Source organism: Ctenopharyngodon idella, chromosome 22 (genome assembly GCF_019924925.1).
Source record: "Ctenopharyngodon idella isolate HZGC_01 chromosome 22, HZGC01, whole genome shotgun sequence".
NCBI classification, from domain to species: Eukaryota; Metazoa; Chordata; class Actinopteri; order Cypriniformes; family Xenocyprididae; genus Ctenopharyngodon; species Ctenopharyngodon idella.
In genome coordinates this window covers 1,132,441-1,151,403 of record NC_067241.1, presented here as the reverse complement: position 1 = coordinate 1,151,403, position 18,963 = coordinate 1,132,441, and the positions used below count along the sequence as shown (strand labels likewise).

General features: G+C 34.9%; 1 protein-coding gene across 1 annotated transcript in view; it reads left to right on the top strand.

Moving 5' to 3' along the window:
* Positions 1 to 18,963, top strand: part of smc1al (structural maintenance of chromosomes 1A, like) — a 91,148-nt gene that overhangs the window by 4,482 nt on the left and 67,703 nt on the right. The window contains exons 3-6 of the mRNA XM_051880927.1: positions 5,931 to 6,043; positions 11,545 to 11,748; positions 11,926 to 12,164; positions 16,885 to 17,143. Coding sequence (XP_051736887.1) covers positions 5,931 to 6,043; positions 11,545 to 11,748; positions 11,926 to 12,164; positions 16,885 to 17,143 — 815 coding nt within the window. The remainder of the gene's footprint in view (positions 1 to 5,930; positions 6,044 to 11,544; positions 11,749 to 11,925; positions 12,165 to 16,884; positions 17,144 to 18,963) is intronic.

The window sequence follows — 18,963 nt, the reverse complement described above, 5'->3', positions numbered from 1 at the left end:
CACACACACAAACACACACACACACAGAGAGAGAGAGAGAGAGAGAGAGTGAGACTGAGAGGGTAGGGGGGTAGGACAGAGAGAGAGAGAGAGAGAGTGTGTGAAAAGTCCACATTCAAACCAAAATATCTGACTTCCTGTTGGTCGGAGCTAATGACTGTAAATTAGAAAGTTGTCCGGCTTAATGAGAACAATATGTGTACCAAGTTTGGTGACTGTAGGTAAAAATAACCCCCCCCACTTTTGTCAAAAGGTGGCGCTACTGGGCCCCTCCACCACGCCCGTTTCTAAGGCTTTGTCTATGTCTGTTGGTTGACAACATTGATGTGTGTGTCGAGTTTCATGCAATTTGAAGCATGTTAAGAGCCTTAAAAACACTCAAGAATATTATTAAAGTTTGACATGTTGCCATGGCAACAATATTTAAGATATCACAAATACATTCACAGGTGTACATCTGCCATGTTTTGACATTATTGTGATGAAGTTTGAAGCAAATCGGGTAAAAAAAAAAAAAAAAAGAGGGTGATCTCAAAGCATTTTGAAAGTGACACACTTCCTGCTGCCAGTTGGTGGCGCTATAACTTTGACTCACAATAGTCACATCCATGTGATTGTTCTCCTACACCGAACACACAGCTGAAGTTTCATAAAAATCAATCAACGTATGCATAAGTTATAACACACTTCCTGATTCCCTTTTCTCGCCATAAATTCGTTGCCTCGCCATGGCCAAACCGTTCAAGATATCAAAAATCCGCTGGCAATTTTACATCCTCAATATCTTGACTTCATGCTGACCGAGTTTGGTGGTGATTGGTTTAATCGCCTAGGAGGAGTATATCAAATTCCAGAGCATGCGTTTTTCAAACAACCCGTAATAGCTGACTTCCTGTTGGGGTGGCATATAACTTAGAGCACGGAAGTTGTTAGGCCCGATGAGGTCTATACATGTACTGACTTTCATACTAATACGTGCAAGCGTGTTTGATATATGGACCAAGTTTTCGGACTTCTTTCAAGGGGGCGCTGTCGAGCCCCCCTGCCACGCCTGGATACCAGCCTCTGAGGCGTCCTAATGGCCGCAGATTCCAATGTGTGTGCCAATTTTCAAGAGTTTTTGAGCATGTTAAGGCCCCAAAAAGCCCCGGATGACGGGAAAAAAAATAAAAAGAAATATAGCTCCAAGCAGCGATGACGGGCCAAAGCCCGGAGGCACCACCACCCCGGTGGCTACAAGGCAACTGTGCACGGCGGGCAGTGGGCATTTAAAACAGTTAAACATAAAAGGACTGTCAAATTCAAACCACATTTACTGCAGCAGCTGATGCTCCTATGATCACAAACCACAACAGCCACATCCATGAGATCGTTTAAATTGAGATGACTTTCATGTCATAGAATGTCATAAGTCAATTTCAAATGAGTGCAGAATATCATCCTAATCTGACATGTCTGTGTTTTTTCTCAGACAACCCTTATAAAAATTCTAGAGCAAATTACATACTGTTATTTGTGCAAACTCCACAGTGCTCTGAGAAATCTAATCCAGCCTTAATGCGAATATCTGTGATTGCTGATGTTGTATAATCCTAACACTTCTCTTCATGTGTTTTTTGACCTCCCTGAGCTGTTGTTTGTGCACCAATCTTATGCACCAAAAGCATGCTTTCATTTAAGTTTAATATGTGTGGTATAAGAGGAAAAATAAAATGAAAAAATTAATAAATAGAGCCAAATCACAGAACCTGCAAAGACAATTTTAATGTCAGTCTCAGGTAATAGTAGGGTACATGTCTAGATTTTTCTGCTCACTTATGCAAGTTTATTTTAAACAGCCACTTTTATAATCATGTGAAATTTACTGAAACAGGGTTTTTTTAAAAATTTTAATTATATCAATAAATAATTTAAAAATTCTAACTGTAATTGTAAAAAATAATAATTGTAACTCAAACAACATTTAGAAAACTAGTCCTGTCCGAATAGTGATATAGTGTTATGGTTCAGTTTCAAATGAGTGTGAAGTTCTCATTTGCAGTTCAAAAATTTTATAAGTTCATCAATAAATAAGTAACCAGTAAAAGGGTTAAAGATCCCTAATCAAGATTGTAATACACACACAGACAGGGAGGGGAGAGCGAGAGATATATATAATATATATATATACACAGACAGTGACACAGACAGAGACCCACACACAGACACCCCCCACCCCCACAACACACACACACACACCCAAGTGAACCTGAGGTAGTATGGGGGAGGAGAGAGAGAGAGAGAGACTGAGAAGATCATTTTAAACCAAAAAAAAACATCTAAATTGTGACATAAAGTGGTCTTTGATAAATGTTTAAATATACCTGTACAAACAGTATAAAAAAAAAAAATCATTCTTCTGTCTATATAAACTATTGATCTAGTGCTTGATTTATCCAACCCTGTTTAAAAATAGGTATATGCTGCCCTCTTGTTGTTACTCTATGTATGATATTTATCCATTTTTCAATCAAATAAAATTAATCTGTCTATTTTTAACTTACACATGCTTTTTAAATTGAAAAAAATAAATAAAATGTTTATTTCAAACATTTGTATTATTCTATATATAAATTGTGTATAGTGTTTTTTTTTTTTTATAGAAAATATGAGTCATTTCGTTTTCCTTTTTTGACATTACTTCAATCTATCACCATGGCAACATCGTTCGAGATATCCATTATCCATTCTCAATTTAACATCTTCAATATCATAGCACCATGGTAAAAAATGTTTGGTCTGAATCAAATAAACACCTTAGAAGTAGTAGTTTAAAATTCAGAGCCCGTTTATTAAAAAAATCCACATTCAAACCAAAATATCTGACTTCCTGTTGGTCTGAGGTAATGACTGTAAATTAGAAAGTTGTCCGGCTTAATGAGAGCAACATGTGTACCGAGTTTGGTGACTGTAGGTTAAACTAACCCCCCAGTTTTGTCAGAAGGTGGCGCTATAAAGGCCCTGCTTCATTTCATGCAATTTGAAGCATGCTAAGAGTCTCAAAAGCCTCCAAAATGAATATTAAAATTTGATGCGTTTCCATGACAACAGTGTTTAAAATATCAAAAATCCTGTCTCAGGTCTACATCTGCTGTGTATTGACATTACACTGATGAAGTTTGAACCACATCAGGTAAAAATAACAGAGTGATCTCAAAGCATTTTGAAAGTGACACACTTCCTGCTGCCAGTTGGTGGCGCTTTAACTTTGACTCACAATAGTCACATCCATGTGATCAGACTCCTACAACCAACACACTGGTGAAGTTTCATAAAAATCAATGTATGCAGACGTTATAACACACTTCCTGATTCCCTTTTCTCGCCATAAATTCGTTGCCTCGCCACGGCCAAACCGTTCGAGATATCAAAAATCTGCTGGCAATTTTTCATCATCAATGTCTTGACTTCATGCTGACCAAGTTTGGTGGTGATCGGATTAATCACCTAGGAGGAGTATATCAAATTCCAGAGCATGCATTTTTCAAACAAACCATAATAGCTGACTTCCTGTTGAGCTGGCGTATAACTTAGAGCACGAAAGTTGTTAGGCCCGATGAGGTCTATATGTGTACCGAGTTTCATACTAATACGTGCAAGCGCGTTTGATATATGGACCAAGTTTTCGGACCCCGTTCAAGAGGGCGCTGTCGAGCCCCCCTGCCACGCCCGGGTACCAGCTTCTGCCCGGCCCTGATGGCCGCGTATTCCGATGTGTGTGCAAAGTTTCAAGAGTTTTCGAACATGTTAAGGGCCCCAAAAGTGCCAAACACATAGAAAATAATAATAATAATAATAATAATCCTAAAGAAAACAATAGGGTCTTCAGCCTTTGGCTTTGGCCCTAAATATAGCTGCAAGCAGCGATGACGGGCCAAAGCCCGGAGGCACCGCCACCCCGGTGGCTTCAGGGCAACTGTGCACGGCGGGCAGTGGGCATTTAAAACAGTTAAATGTAAAAGGACTATGTCAAATTCACACCACATTTACTGCAGCAGCTGATGCTCCTATGATCACAAACCACAACAGCCACATCCATGAGATCGTTTAAATTCAGATGACTTTCATGTCATAGGATGTCATAAGTCAATTTCAAATGAGTGCAGAATATCATCCTAATCTGCCATGTCTGTGTTTTTTTTCTCAGACAACCTTTATAAAATTCTAGAGCAAATTATATACTATTTTTTGTGCAAACTCCAAAGTGCTCTGAGAAATCTAATGTAGCCTTAATGCGAATGTCTGTGATTGCTGATGTTGTATAATCCTAACACTTCTCTTCATGTGCTTTTTGACCTCCCTGAGCTGTTGTTTGTGCACCAATCTTATGCACCAAAAGCATGCTTTCATTTAATTTCAATATGTGTGGTATAAGTTGAAAAAATAAAATTAAAAAATTAATAAATGGATCCAAATCACAGAACCTGCAAAGACAATTTTAATGTCAGTCTCAGGTAATAGTAAGGTACATGTCTAGATTTTTCTGCTCACTTATGCAAGTTTATTTTAAACAGCCACTTTTATAATCATGTGAAATTTACTTAAAGAGGGTTTTATTTTAATAAATTTGAATTATATCAATAAATAATTAATTTAAAAATAATTTTAATTGTAAAAATAATAATTGTAACTCAAACGACATTTAGAAAACTAGTCCTGTCCTAATAGTGATATAGTGTCATGGTTCAATTTCAAATGAATGTGAAGTTATCATTTGCAGTTCATTAATAAATGGGTAGTCAGTAAAAGGGTTAAAGACCACTAATCAAGATTGTAATACACACGCGCACACACATGCACAGACTGAAGGAGGGAGGGGTAGGGGAGTTTGGACAGAGAGTCTATGTCTGTGTGTGTGTGTGTGTGTGTGTGTGTGTGTGTGAAAAACCTACATTCAAACCAAAATATCTGACTTCCTGTTGGTCAGAGCTAATGACTGTAAATTAGAAAGTTGTCCGACTTAATGAGAACAATAAGTGTACCGAGTTTGGTGAATGTAGGTTAAACTAACCCCCCCCACTTTTGTCAATAATAATAATAATAATAATAATAATCCTCCTTAGAAAAACAATAGGGCCCTGGGCCTTAGTGGCTTGGGCCCTAATAATAATAATCGGAGCAATTCCAATAGGGTCCTCACACCATCGGTGCTCGGGCCCTAATAACACTGTATAGTTTTCCTTTTATAAATAAAGTATAGATGAATCTTTATTAAATTTAAAGGGGTAGTTCACCCAAAAATGAAAATTGTTAAATAGACCTACTGTTGCCTACCTGAAAAATTTAAAGCATTGTTTATTTCATTTGTATATTTTTTTTTTTCATATTGTATTTGTCTTATTGTTTGTAATTTGCATATTTGCTTATTTTTACAAACAAAGATAAATTAAAAGTGAAAACTATGTTGTTAAATTAAAAATATGAAATTACTCATACTGTAAAATAAAATTTTTGTCCTATCCAACCTGTTCAGAATTGTGAAAGGTTAGCAATTGTTAATATGATTGATAATGTGAAAAAGCAGGGCAGGAAAACGCTTGTCAATTGAGTTTAGTTTTTTAAACTTAATTTATAAAACAATGAATTTTAAGTTCTGTCATATTATTCAATTACTTTTACTTTTTTAGTTTTTTTTTTTTTTTTTTTTTTTTTTTTTTTCTCCATGATATCTTGACAACTACTTGTAGGGCTATATTTTTTTTTAAAATGGGGAAATTAGTTTGGCTGCTTCAGTAACATACTTGAAGTAGGTAATTTGAAACTGCAGTAGGTTTTTTTTTTTTTTTTTTTTTTTTTTAATTATATGTGCAGCTGTAGAACAGTGTGGAATGATTTTATTACTCATTTATTTTTACTGCATTCATATCTAAACAGTTTTTTTTCTTGTGTAGGTTCCTCATCAGAGTACCGCATCAATAATAAAGTGGTGGGTCTGTCTGAATACAGTGATGAACTGGAGAAACTGGGAATTCTCATCAAGGCCAGAAACTTCCTTGTCTTTCAGGTTATTAAAGCAGCTTCTTTATAATTGTTTAATTTTAGTATGTAAAGTATGTAAATATGTAATTTCTGTGCACCAAACTGAATTTTTTTTGTTTGGCAAGCAGTTCTGGGCTGCGTTTCTCAAAAGCATCATAAGCCTAGTATATCATAGAACCACTGGCGCCAATGGTCTCTACGACCAACTTAGCTCATGATGCTTCTGGGGAATGCAGCCCTGTTTGGTGATGGTATAGAGTACATCTGAGATGACGTGTTTTTGTAGGCCAACCCGGAAGTTAGCGGCGCACGGGTTCCCTCGATCGAAAGCCTATGCATTTTTCCCATAGACTTTTGGAAAATCGCAAAAAATAAGCTCTGTGTTTAACAAAGGGTTATGACACTTAAACGTTTTGTCTATCAAGATAATCTTTACAAGTTAACACAACATTTATACATTTTGAAGTCTAAATAAAGTCAACAGATATAAACAGCTAACAGTAGGCTATAAACGGACTACAGCACACCAAGGTCGCGGATCAACGTCACCACCACCAAGCTTCCTCAAACTTTATTTAAAAAACAACTTTATTTAAAAAACATGCTCGCTGATTATGATCTGCGCTGTGTATGAATACTTATCCACTTTTTCATGAGAAATTGTCCATTCGTTTTGTCCAAAAATGTTAGAAAATAATTTTATGCGTGCCTCTGAGATATTTTTATCTTTTGTTAAAGTTTTATTTATTTGTTTATTATTTTGTTAGTTTATATAAACCTTAATATTATTTTCTTTGCTTATGCTTGATCATTGTGCCCCAAATAAAATTTAAAGATTATCTTTAACTTAATATCACTGAATTCTGTGTACTACAATATGTTAAAAAACAACAATTTGAAAAGACTAAATATATATATGTATATTAACTGACAGGTAAAACTTCTAAGTACGTGAGACTGAAACGCGGGCTAGTGAGTGTTTGTCATGATGACGTCTAAAGTCCCCGCCAAAGGAAGTAGTCACTTTTAGCAACTTGTTAGCAACCGCCGTTTTTAAGACACAATAAAGGTTATAACTGGTGTGTTTTATGTCATAGATCAAAACGTGAAAATATTTAGAAGCTTTGTTAACCACAGAACTTATTTCAGGCGATTTAGCAAAAACCCATTCAAAAAACCTATAGACTTTAGGGCGATGGAACCAGAAGTCCTAAAATGCTAACTTGCTTCCGGGTTTTGTATACAAAAACACGTCATCTCTGAGGTACTCAGTTGGAACAGTTATGTGCTTTATCTATGAAATCTGTGTAATTGTCAGTTTTCCCCATTGCAGGGTTCTCGCGGATCCTTAAAAAGTCTTAAAGGGTTAGTTCACCCAAAAATGAAAATAATGTAATTTATTACTCATCCTCATGCCGTTCCACACCCGTAAGACCTTCGTTCATCTTCGGAACACAAATTAAGATATTTTTGTTGAAATCGGATGGCTCGGTGAGGCCTGCATAGTCAGCAATGACATTTCCTCTCTCAAGATCCATTAATAAAGCAGTGTTTTGAAATCGGCCATCACTGTATAAGTCGTTATTTTGTTTTTTTGGCACACCAAAAATATTCTCTTCGCTTTATAATATTAATATTGAACCACTGTACTCACATGAATTGATTTAAATGTTTTTAGTACATTGATGGATCTTGAGAGAGGAAATGTTATTGCTGGCTATGCAGGCCTCACTGAGCCATCGGATTTCAACAAAAATATCTTAATTTGCTTTCCGAAGATTAACGAAGGTCTTACAGGTGTGGAACGGCATGAGGGTGAGTAATAAATGACATTATTTTCATTTTTGGGTGAACTAACCCTTTAAATATTAAATTAGATTTTTAAAATTTAAGGTCATAAAAAGTGTTAGTCTTATTTTTACTTATGAGAGGTATTACATTTTAGATGACACTTTGACATAGACATATCTAAATACTTTACCAAATTAAAACTAATTATCTAATTATTGTTATTATCTGTATTATTCTTTGTGGATTTGCTTGTTCACGTGACAATTCGCAGCATTTATGACAAAAATTGTAACAGCCTCACTTTTATATGGTAAAATGTAAATATTCTGACTGTTTGAGTTTTTTTTAAAATTAACCATTGGTCATCCATTATAGTATCATACATTTAGATCATAACCACAGTTAAAACTATGCATATAGCACCTCACTACCCTGATAAAATGTAACTATATGGTTTCTGTGGTATTTGTATGAAAAACAGTAGCCTAAATACATTTGGTATAAATGCACAAATGCTATAGCTTAATCACAAAAAATACTGTAATTACATTAATCCTTTAATACATTTAATATGTCTACATTAATAATACAATAAAATTCGATATGTATATCCCACATTTCTGCCAGAATTACCACGGTGCAATTAGTGTTATTACATTAAATCATGGTAAATGATGCCGATTTGTAGATTTATAAAGCCTTCTGACTTTGTCAGCACGGTTTCATCTGGCTTAGTTTAAATCAAGGGCTGGGCGATTTTTCAGATTTTTTCGATTAATTCGAATTTAATGTTTTGCCTCGATTTTATTATTTTTTAAATCGAGAAATCGCGATTTTTTTTTTTTTAATAAAAATGTTAGCAAACGTTACAATTAGACATGTTGACAATACAGCAATGATAACCATTAGGAGAAGAAAATGATCCGACCTCATGATGGCGCCGGCGCGCCTGATTAACTGCTCTCATGTGACGCTCTATGAACGTAGAACGCAGCGGCTGTTCATTCAGAAATGCATTATTGCGTTATAAAAATGAGACGCAGGCAGTGGAATGAGGGGAAAAAAAGGCAAAGTTATTAAACGCGAGTTGAGCTTTTTTTTTTTAACTTGACCGCCGTGTTTTCAGAATGCCTGTTTCATGGTTGAGACGCTGCAAAAGACACGAGACACAAGCGCAACACCTAAACATGTCTGCCAAACATAAAAACAATTGGCAGGGCTCTACGCTAACATTTTTAGGAAAAATTTAGGAGAAAATTTAGGAGTACTTTCTGATCAATAACAGACAATAACTTTCCTATTACAGGACGATATTTGCCCCTTTAAATTAATTTCCACAGGCATTTTTACCATTATAAGAGCATTTTTTTCTAATCTTATTAAATGTATGCATCATATTTCGTCAATTTCTTAAATTAAAATAGAAAATTTGTTTTTAAATGTTAAACAATAAATTCAGTTGGGTAACAGCCTGATTGGGTCTTATTGTTCTATCAAAATAAATCATCAAAAAATCCATCTTTGCACTGCAAAAGTGGCACAGAAGCTCCATCTGAAGTGGTTTTTTATACACATTTACATAGACTGCTTAATGCAGCTCATTGGTAAATAATGTTGTACGAATGTTTTTAAATATAACTTTGAATTTAGAAATATGTAAAAAATTAAACTTTAAAAGTTTGATATTTTAAGTAAAAACAGTCTATGTAAAGTGTAAATATGAAATAAATGTATTACATTTACTGCCAGTAGGTGGCGGTAAATCTTAATGTGTGAGTCATTTATTCAGTTGTTCAAAACGCAGATTCATTCATTCACCGTTGCTTGGAGATGCGCAACAGTTCTGGTGTGGCTTTGTTTTCACGAAATAGAGCAAAAACAGACATTATTGTGTCTAATGTTAAATCACTTAATATCAACTTGTTTATTGGCCTTCAATAAGATCAGTAAGTATCACATTTGCAATCATGCCAATACTCAGAGAAACAGGAGTCTACTCGTGTGGTATTACTTAACTTAGGCTACATATTAGGCTTGCTGCGATCGACGGTTACCAGTGTTCAGCCGAAACACCGGTTATATCACTTGCCCACCGTGACCGCGGCACCGCCCCCACCGTCGTTTTGATTTTTTTATAGTAATAAAAATAATTTAGTTTAGTTAGAGAACAGATACAGTTAAAAACTGAACGCGTCTGCTCAATTCAGTGAGAGCTGAACGAGAGTCGCAGCAGGAGTCAGATTTAACCTCACTTCGCCCATTTCGCCTCACATCTCTGAATGACGATGCATATGTAAAAGCATATTTAAGCGAGTTTGTCATTGTACTGTTTTTTTGTTGTGTTTTTTCATTAAGAATAATAATGAACCCACCCACCATTCAAGCAATTGCCGCCTTCGAATTGCCGCTACTTCAAAAGCGAAAGTAAAATGTTTTTATTGATTTTTGGTGGCATTTTTGCCCTCAAGCCCCTGTTAATTTCCGATCTTGCTTATGATAATCCAAATGTATTTACAGTTAATTTGGCTGAAACATCAGCAGCATGAGACGGTCTTGTTTCACCTTGTAAACAATATATGGAGTGTAGTCCATCTTCACGTCTTTTGCACTTGCTCTGCTGACTGAAGCAGCGTCTTTGAATGAAAGCATGAAAAGCAGCCCATTGCCGTGCGAAACATAACTCTTGTTCAGTGTAGATGCATTTTAGGAGGTGTACTTTTTGTTCCGATTGTACTATATTTCTATTCATGAGAATAATCGATCGGGTCACTCGCACCGGTGCGCCTAAATATTTTTTTCACACTCGCACGCAGTTATTTTCAGGCGCAAATGCGAGTGAAATGCTCGCACTGTAGAGCCCTGATTGGACAAATAGTGCAATGGAATGCAAAAACCTGTAAACCAGTTTGATATTTCATGTTTGTATGATAGTGACAGACTGAAAACTGCTGTTGTTTTTCTGTTTTTACAAAGCATTTGCTGTTAATAATAGCCTATTACTGGTGTTATTTATTGCTATTACTTTTTGGCTAAGAAATATTTAACATTTTCTTATTTTATATTATTTCTGAGTATATAGAGTGTGTTTAAGATAAGTTTGTACAACATTTGTCTTCATATTTCAGGCATATTTCTGCAAAGATATTTATCAAATTGTTTTACATTTACACCATGTTGATCACTTCATGTGTGGTGCATTTGGAATGGAACTTTTTTTAACCAGATTGTTAATAAAGAGAATGTTACTTAAATCATATTGTAGTTAAGTTTTTAAGCTGACTAGTTAAACAGTTAAAAAAAAAAAAAAAAATCAAAATCGTGAATTGGTCAATTGTTATGAAAAAAATCGAGATTTTATTTTTTTTTGCCATTTCACCTAGCCCTATCAATGAGAAATTTGTGTTCTTCGCTGAAATCAGGTGCTTCTCACTGGATCTCACAACGCTGTTTAGTGCTCGCGTGACCAAGGCTGATCAGCGAATAAATGCATCTGCTCTAGTAAGCTCGCGTTGTGCTGCCGTTTGAACTTTGATCCAAGTGGATAAATGGTCCATGTGGCGCTGTTCAATTTTTTTTTTTTTTTTTTTTTTCCTCGCTTTTGGCGCATAAACATTATCGAACATTTATCAAACTCTTGATACCATTTTATCAAGGAAATTTATATCGCGATAATTATCATTATCGTTTTATCGCCCAGCCCTACTATGGTGTGTTTTTTTTTTTTTTTTTCCACAGGGTGCGGTCGAGTCGATTGCAATGAAGAACCCCAAAGAGAGAACTGCTCTGTTTGAAGAGATTTCTCGCTCTGGAGAGCTTGCTCAAGAGTACGACAGACTCAAGAAAGAAATGGTGAAGGCCGAGGAGGACACACAGTTTAACTACCATCGGAAGAAAAACATCGCTGCTGAACGAAAAGAAGCCAAGCAGGAGAAAGAAGAGGTGGGCTCCTAATGTAGTCATGCTAGTAAATTATTTTTATTTATTTATTTTTTCTTCCCTCTCAGGGATAGATTTAGAAATAAAGAAATACATTTATTTGAGTGTTAGAGATCCTAAAGGCAGACATGCAACAATAAGTTTATAATCTGAGCTATGTTCTTCATGTGTTATGTGCAGGCAGAGCGTTACCAGCGGCTGAAGGATGAGGTGGTGCGTGCTCATGTACAGTTACAGCTCTTTAAACTGTACCACAACGAATCGGAGATTGAGAAACTGAACCGAGAGCTGACCCACCGCAACAAAGAAATTGATAAGGACAGGAAACGCATGGACCGTGTGGAGGAGGAGCTGAAAGACAAGAAGAAGGAGCTGGGCAGAATGATGAGAGACCAACAGATGATTGAGAAAGAGATCAAGTGAGTCTGAGGCCCTAACACTCACATATTTTAAAACATTTTTTCAGCAATTAACAAAACTAGTTTAAAATGAAAATCTACATATTATTTTAAAAATGTAATTATTCATAATTGATGTTTGTTTGCCATGTATGTACACCATCCAATTGTGATGTAGCACAACAAGCTTAAATTTCATTGGACAATCTAAAGTTGAATATTTTTAACCCGATTTATGAATTAGACCGGGATATACCCGAAGAACTGCACTTTTGTGTTGGAATCTCAGAATTACAGTAACAGGGTGTAATTACGCTGAATTTAATAGGGATGAGCATTTTTCAAAAATATTGTATTTGAATATTTGGGCTCATAAAAAAACAAATATTTGAATATTTGTTTATTTAAATGACGTTTAACGAGAAAGACGTTTTTTTTTTTAATCAAGTTTTTGTCACCATTTCTGAACAAGCTTGCGATTAGGCAATATACACAAGCTTATGTATATTGAGGTTTTCTTTACATTAACCAATGTTAATGTTCAACCACAAAAGCATTAAAGCTCAAGCAGAGGTAACGGGGGGGAAAAAACGTTAATAAAGCAGACTGTGCCAATTATCGTACAGAATGTACATATGCACTCGGGAGTCGGAATATGGTTAACGTTTTTATATATATATATATTTTTTTTTTTTTTTTTTTTTTTTTTTACATGTTCATGTTGAGAAAAACAATAATATCCACATGCTCGGGTGAAAGTTTGATAACAATAGGTAAGGCCGGCTGCAGAGAAAATGCGTTCCGCTGACACAAATGTTGCAGGGAAACAAAGAGAATGGAGCTTAGTTTCTTACAGTGCTTTCTCCCTCGATGAAACTTAAAGGAAGCATATGTCTCGATCATTTTACTATCTGCTAAGTCGGGTAGGCAAGTTTGGTCCTAGAGAGCTGCTGTCCTGCAGAGCTTAGCTCCAACCTTAATCAAACATACCTGAGCAAGCTAATCAAGCTCTTCAGGATTACGAAGGCTATAGGCAGAAAATGTTACATATTTCGAGTACATTTATTTCATGGACGAATTGCTTCTGACAGCGCTGCACGAGCTTAAAGAGAAGCTCGTGTAGCGCTGCGGTTTTCCACCAAAATAAAAGCTCAATAGTTTAACATCTGAAAGCAAAGAAATTAAAACAACCATAAATGTCTGTATTATAATTTTACTGCTGTTCTAAAAAATAAAGTAAAAATAAAATAATTATAATAATTTAACATATTAATAATAACAATTTTATTAATAATTGTATTATATCTTATATTGTATTATAACTAGGGATGTGCGAGACTGGCCGACTAGTTGATCAAATGATGCTGCTGCTAGTTGACTTGGAAATACTTGTCGTTTACTTTTTTCCGCACTCAAAGATGAGCAAGGTGAGGGAGTATTTTGAAAGCTTACATAAAATTTTTCCATTTCATTATATGTCATGTCAAACTAGTATAACAATTAAGCTTGCTTATAGGCTTGTTACAGTATACTACCAGTTATGAGGGACAATATGACATGAAATTTTATATCAGATTAAAGGAGAAACATTATGAATGAAACTTGCTTGACACTTAAACAGTTGCTATATCAACATCCTAATGAATAGAATACACTTAAATAATGCACTTGTAATTTATAAGCGGGGTTAGCAGGACTTTTTACTAAGGATGCACAATACCTTTTTTTCCATAACTGATCCAATACCAAAAATTTTGGCCAATACCGATCCGATACTAAGTTTTTTTTTTTTGTTTGTTTTTTTTAAACTGTTGAATTTCTGTGTCTCTGTGTGTTGAACTGGTAACCACTCTTTTGTGTGTTAAAGGATTAGTTCACTTTCAAATGAAAATTAGCCCAAGCTTTACTGCAGAGTATGCTAGGCATATGGGCCCAGGACGCTAGAGGGCCCCATATCACAACTTTGGATTTTTTTGTGTGAATTTTTTTTTTTTTTTTTTTTTTTTCTTTCTTCTTCTTACATACACTAAAATGTTAACTAATAATATTGTAGTAAAATACAACTTAAATCTGTGAAATATAGAAAGTAAGAAGTGAACGTCACTTTAAAATACAGCACATGATGTGTTAACCGCATAAAAAAGAATAGGGTAGATGGAAAGAAGCCTGTCAGGAACACAAAGGTAAAAATGTAAAAAAATCGGGATGAAGACGTTAAAAGGAAGTTTCCCTTACGAAATGGACCCTTAAACAAATAAGAATAAACTAAACAAAATATTGGAGATGATTGTTGGTCATGAATATGTGTCAAAAGACCTAATTCAAGAAGTGCAAGCGGTCTTCTGTGTGGGTGCAAAACCACAATTGAAAAACGTAACCTTATTCTTCAGAGAAACCATGAATCACTATTCCTGAATTTGGTTGTGTTGGCTGGGTATATCTCTGTATTCTATGGGCTCTATATATTAGCCACCAGGGTGAGTTTTTTGAGGCAACCGTTATTTATTTAGAACATTATTAGAATGTATTTAATTTCTTGGTGACGCGTCATGCAGCCAGGCAGACAGATATGTTTTTATTCAAAATATTGAATATATAACTTAACTATATAATGAATTGTATGATATATTCCGATTGTCAGATTTGTGGATGTGAATGTGGTGTCGTTTAAACACATTTGTTGATAGCTGTGCGCCATGAGTTTGCACCGTGATTCAGAGGATCTGTCGGATTTACATCACGTAGCCTAAATTTCCACTGTTTTCCCTGAAATACATGAAATTAGGCTAAGTGGCTGGTGAACTGGGAGAAGAATAGAGTAAACTTTGTTTTATACACATCTGTATCTGATATGAATAAAACACTTAGTCAAATTAAAATTAAAAGGATACCTATGCAGCTTCCAAAGGCATCAGTGTATGGAATTGGAATTTAAAAAACTATAAAAACTACAAAACTAAAAACAACTTTTTTTTTTTTCTTTTTTTTTTTTTATAACAGTACTTCATTTTAATGTCTATGTTTGAAACCTCAAATAAGTCTAATTAAAGGGAAACAACTGCACACTCACTGAAGCATAGGCTTGTTTATTCACCAACGTTTCGGCTAGTAGCCTTTGTCAAGGTATCCTCAAATAAACATTGTGTTTGAAAACACTGAATAGTTGTGATAGCCTATATGAAGAGCACTGTCTGTCTCTTGGCTGTGTCAGCCAAAGAGTAGTTTTTTTTTTTTTCTTTGCGCCAAGCCAAAGCATGAAAGCATGTTTGAATTATCAGTGACACTGAACATTCACCGGTGTGATCGTACATGTCAAAGGGTTTAAAACAATACTGTTTCGGGGGTGGAGAGGGAATGTCACTTAAAATAATATAAATGTTAATATTATATAATTATATAATATTTTATATATATATATATATATATATATATATATATATATATATATATAAATGTCAAAAAGAAAATAAAAAAATCATCTGGAAGAAGGGGGCCTAAAATTATGTCTTGCATACCCCCCTTAAAATTCTTCATGGCGCCCCTGGATGGATGGATGCACTTACTTCAGCTCATACTCATGAACCTCTTCACTGCCATTATAAAGCTTGGATGTGTCAGGATATTTATTAATGTTTCTCCGATTATGTTCATCAGAAAGAAGAAAGTCATATACACCTAGAATGGCTTGAGGGTGAGTAAAGCTTGGGCTAATTTTCATTTGAAAGTTAACTAATCCTTTAAACACAATCTACTAAATACAGACAGCTTCATTATAAAGAAAAACAACAAATGAATAAATATATAATTATGAAAAAAATACTATTGTGAACTAGGTTAGTGGATAATTTAGAAGCAGGTTACTCTAGAAAAATCATGAGTGCACAGTAATTGTATAAAATCTAAACATTTAGTGGAAAAAAAACTTTAGTGGGGAACAAATAAAAGCGAATAAGTGTAGCACTAAATCTGGTAAAATGTTACACATTGTTCTTTGTACTGTTGTAAAATACATTCATGAAAAATAAGTAAATATATATATGAATATATACTATACAATTAAAATATATTTCTTTTAAATTTATAGCGCAGCTTTTTAATGAGGCAGCAACTTATGATAGATAGGACAGAGCAAGAAAGGCTATTAATAATCTTTCATTGCACAAAAGTATTATAATATGAGAGACTCCAATACAGAGCTGTACAAAGCTCTTGTGTGCATCCCATGCACAGAATGAAGCCTTTTCTTTTAACAGTTTTAAATTTCAGTTATTGTGCGCATGAAGAACAATTCATAGTGCTCTCTACTCTGGTAGAAAGTAACATGATTTAGAAACGGCATTATATACTCCAGCAATATAAAGTCCTTTTAAGCAAAGCCATAGACATTTATTTACAGATCAAGTATAATAATAGGAACATTGAATCACCGAACGCGACGCAGTTTTGATCACTACTGACTGATGCCCAATCCAGCAAAAATGGCAGTATCGGATCGACACATCCCTACTTTTTACCCGGGGTTATGAAACCCTGCTTCGGAGCAGGGTTAGCACCGGTTTTGCGATGTTAAAGACACAATTTCTAAGATTTTTGGATTTAAAATCTCCAAAAAACACTAGAACAATGTTATTTATTTTGTTGAGGTGATGGTAAGTAGTCTGGAGATCTATAAATGACCCACATGTGATTAGAGTGCAGCTAATTGTAAAATGTAAATTAATTTTGTTTGACATGTTGACAGGGAGAAGGATGCAGAGCTCAATCAGAAAAGGCCTCTGTATATAAAAGCCAAGGAGAATACTGCTCACAAGATCAAGAAACTGGAGGCTGCTCGTAAATCACTGCAGAATGCCCAGAAATGCTACAAAAAACGCAAGGCAGACATGGATGAGCTGGACCGTGAGCAGGGGGCAGTGGAGATGGCCAGACAGGAGTTTGAGGAGCGGATGGAGGAGGAGGCTCAAAGTCAGGGACAAGATCTACAGCTGGAAGAGAACCAGGTACATCTGATAAAGACCTCTAGACTAGAGGTTTGCGTGAGACGGATTTTTCCATTTTTATGTTACCTCCCACTCCCACCTACACATTCCAGCTTAAAAGCTCCAGATAAATGATTAAAATCATGTACATATACAAACCACTGTTAATTTTAACAGAAATGCAAGTACAGGCTACTGAATAAAGTTAATCTAAAGTTCCGTTATAATCAATGAACCTGACTTCATAATGTCTAAACTTTGTTATAATGCAGAAGCACTGAACAAAATCTCTGGTGTTTTAACCTCAACATTTCTCATTTCTTGCGTTCAAGAAATCAACAGATATGTTTGGGATTGGCTACATTGCTCAACGCTGCAAAAACATGCTGTAAATAGAAACCTTTGATGCTCCCTAGAGCGCAAACACAGATACGTACTGGATCGCTTGCCGAATCCGTTTCGCCAATATGCTATTATGAAGAAAACTGATCCTAGATCAGCAGTTATGGGCAGCTTTTCCCTCTAGAAGCAATCAGCAGCAGGCAGGGAAAGGCTACCTGCACACATGATTGTCTTGCCACCCGCACTCGCTCATCAAATCTTGTCCTGCACCGCACTCTGTGTCGGGTCCCACACTAGTGCAGACCTCTGTGTGTGTGTGTGTGTGTGTGAGAGAGAGAGAGAGAGAGGGAGAGAGAGAGACTCAACAAAACACACATGTAAATATATGCATGTTTGTTTTTTTTGAGTATCATATTTATACATTATGGCTCATATGCAATTAATATAAGTGTTTGTGTGTGAGAAAAATGATACCCAACAAAAAACACATGCAAAATATGCCTTTTTTTTTTTCTTTTTTCTTTTTTTTAAATTTTTTAAATTTATTTTTTTTAAGTATCATATTTATGCTTCAGGTTGTTATGGCTCATATATGCAATTCATTGCAAATCAATGATAATTGTGAGATGGACAAATAAATGTTCCCCAAAAGCCTGTTGTGTCATATTTACATTAACATGAAAAAATGTAAAAAGACGTTTTAATTTTTAACATTAAAAATGGTGTATGAATGATCAAGTAAACTTAATTTTCTTTAGTCCATTAAATGTTTATCTTACATTTACTTTATAAAAATCATTAAAGATTTCTGATCAAAAAAGTATGAACTATCAATCGGAGGACAGAAGGCATGAAGTACATTGTGTACAAATTTTTCAGCAAAGTTTTGGTCATTGATAATTTATAGAAATTTACATATTAAATATGATACAGTAGGCTAATATTTTCATAAAAGGTATTATACTTATTGTTCAGCAGAATTTTACAAAGAATGTTTAATTTAAGTTGTGAGAGAATAAATGTTTTAAAAATTTGTCTAAAATGTTGTAATAGGCATTGCCAAACAAGCATTCTTTTTTCAATGAATTTATACCCCCAAAGTGGTGACATATCCTTGAGGATACAAATTTTTTTTTTTTTTTAAAATTCATGAAATTGAGTTATTTGTGTCCTAAGAAGATGGAAAACTAATTTTATGATTTCTCTTTATGGTCTTGCCCTTTTTAGGGTTAAGCTCAATGAACGTCTTTGTTTAAAATGTTTGTTTAGGTCCCAGCTGGTCCTGACATGACAAGTTAATAGCGGACCATAGGGATCTGTGCAGAGGGCTCATCTATTTGCAGAGGTCTAGTTGCATAGTAAAAAGTCATCTAGTTTTGCATGGTAAAAGTATACTTTTACTAGGGTAAAATATAAACTTGCAGAGCATTGCCTTAAATTATTAAATAACAGCTTCCTTGCCATAATACATTTAAAGTGCCCCTATTATGGATTTTTGA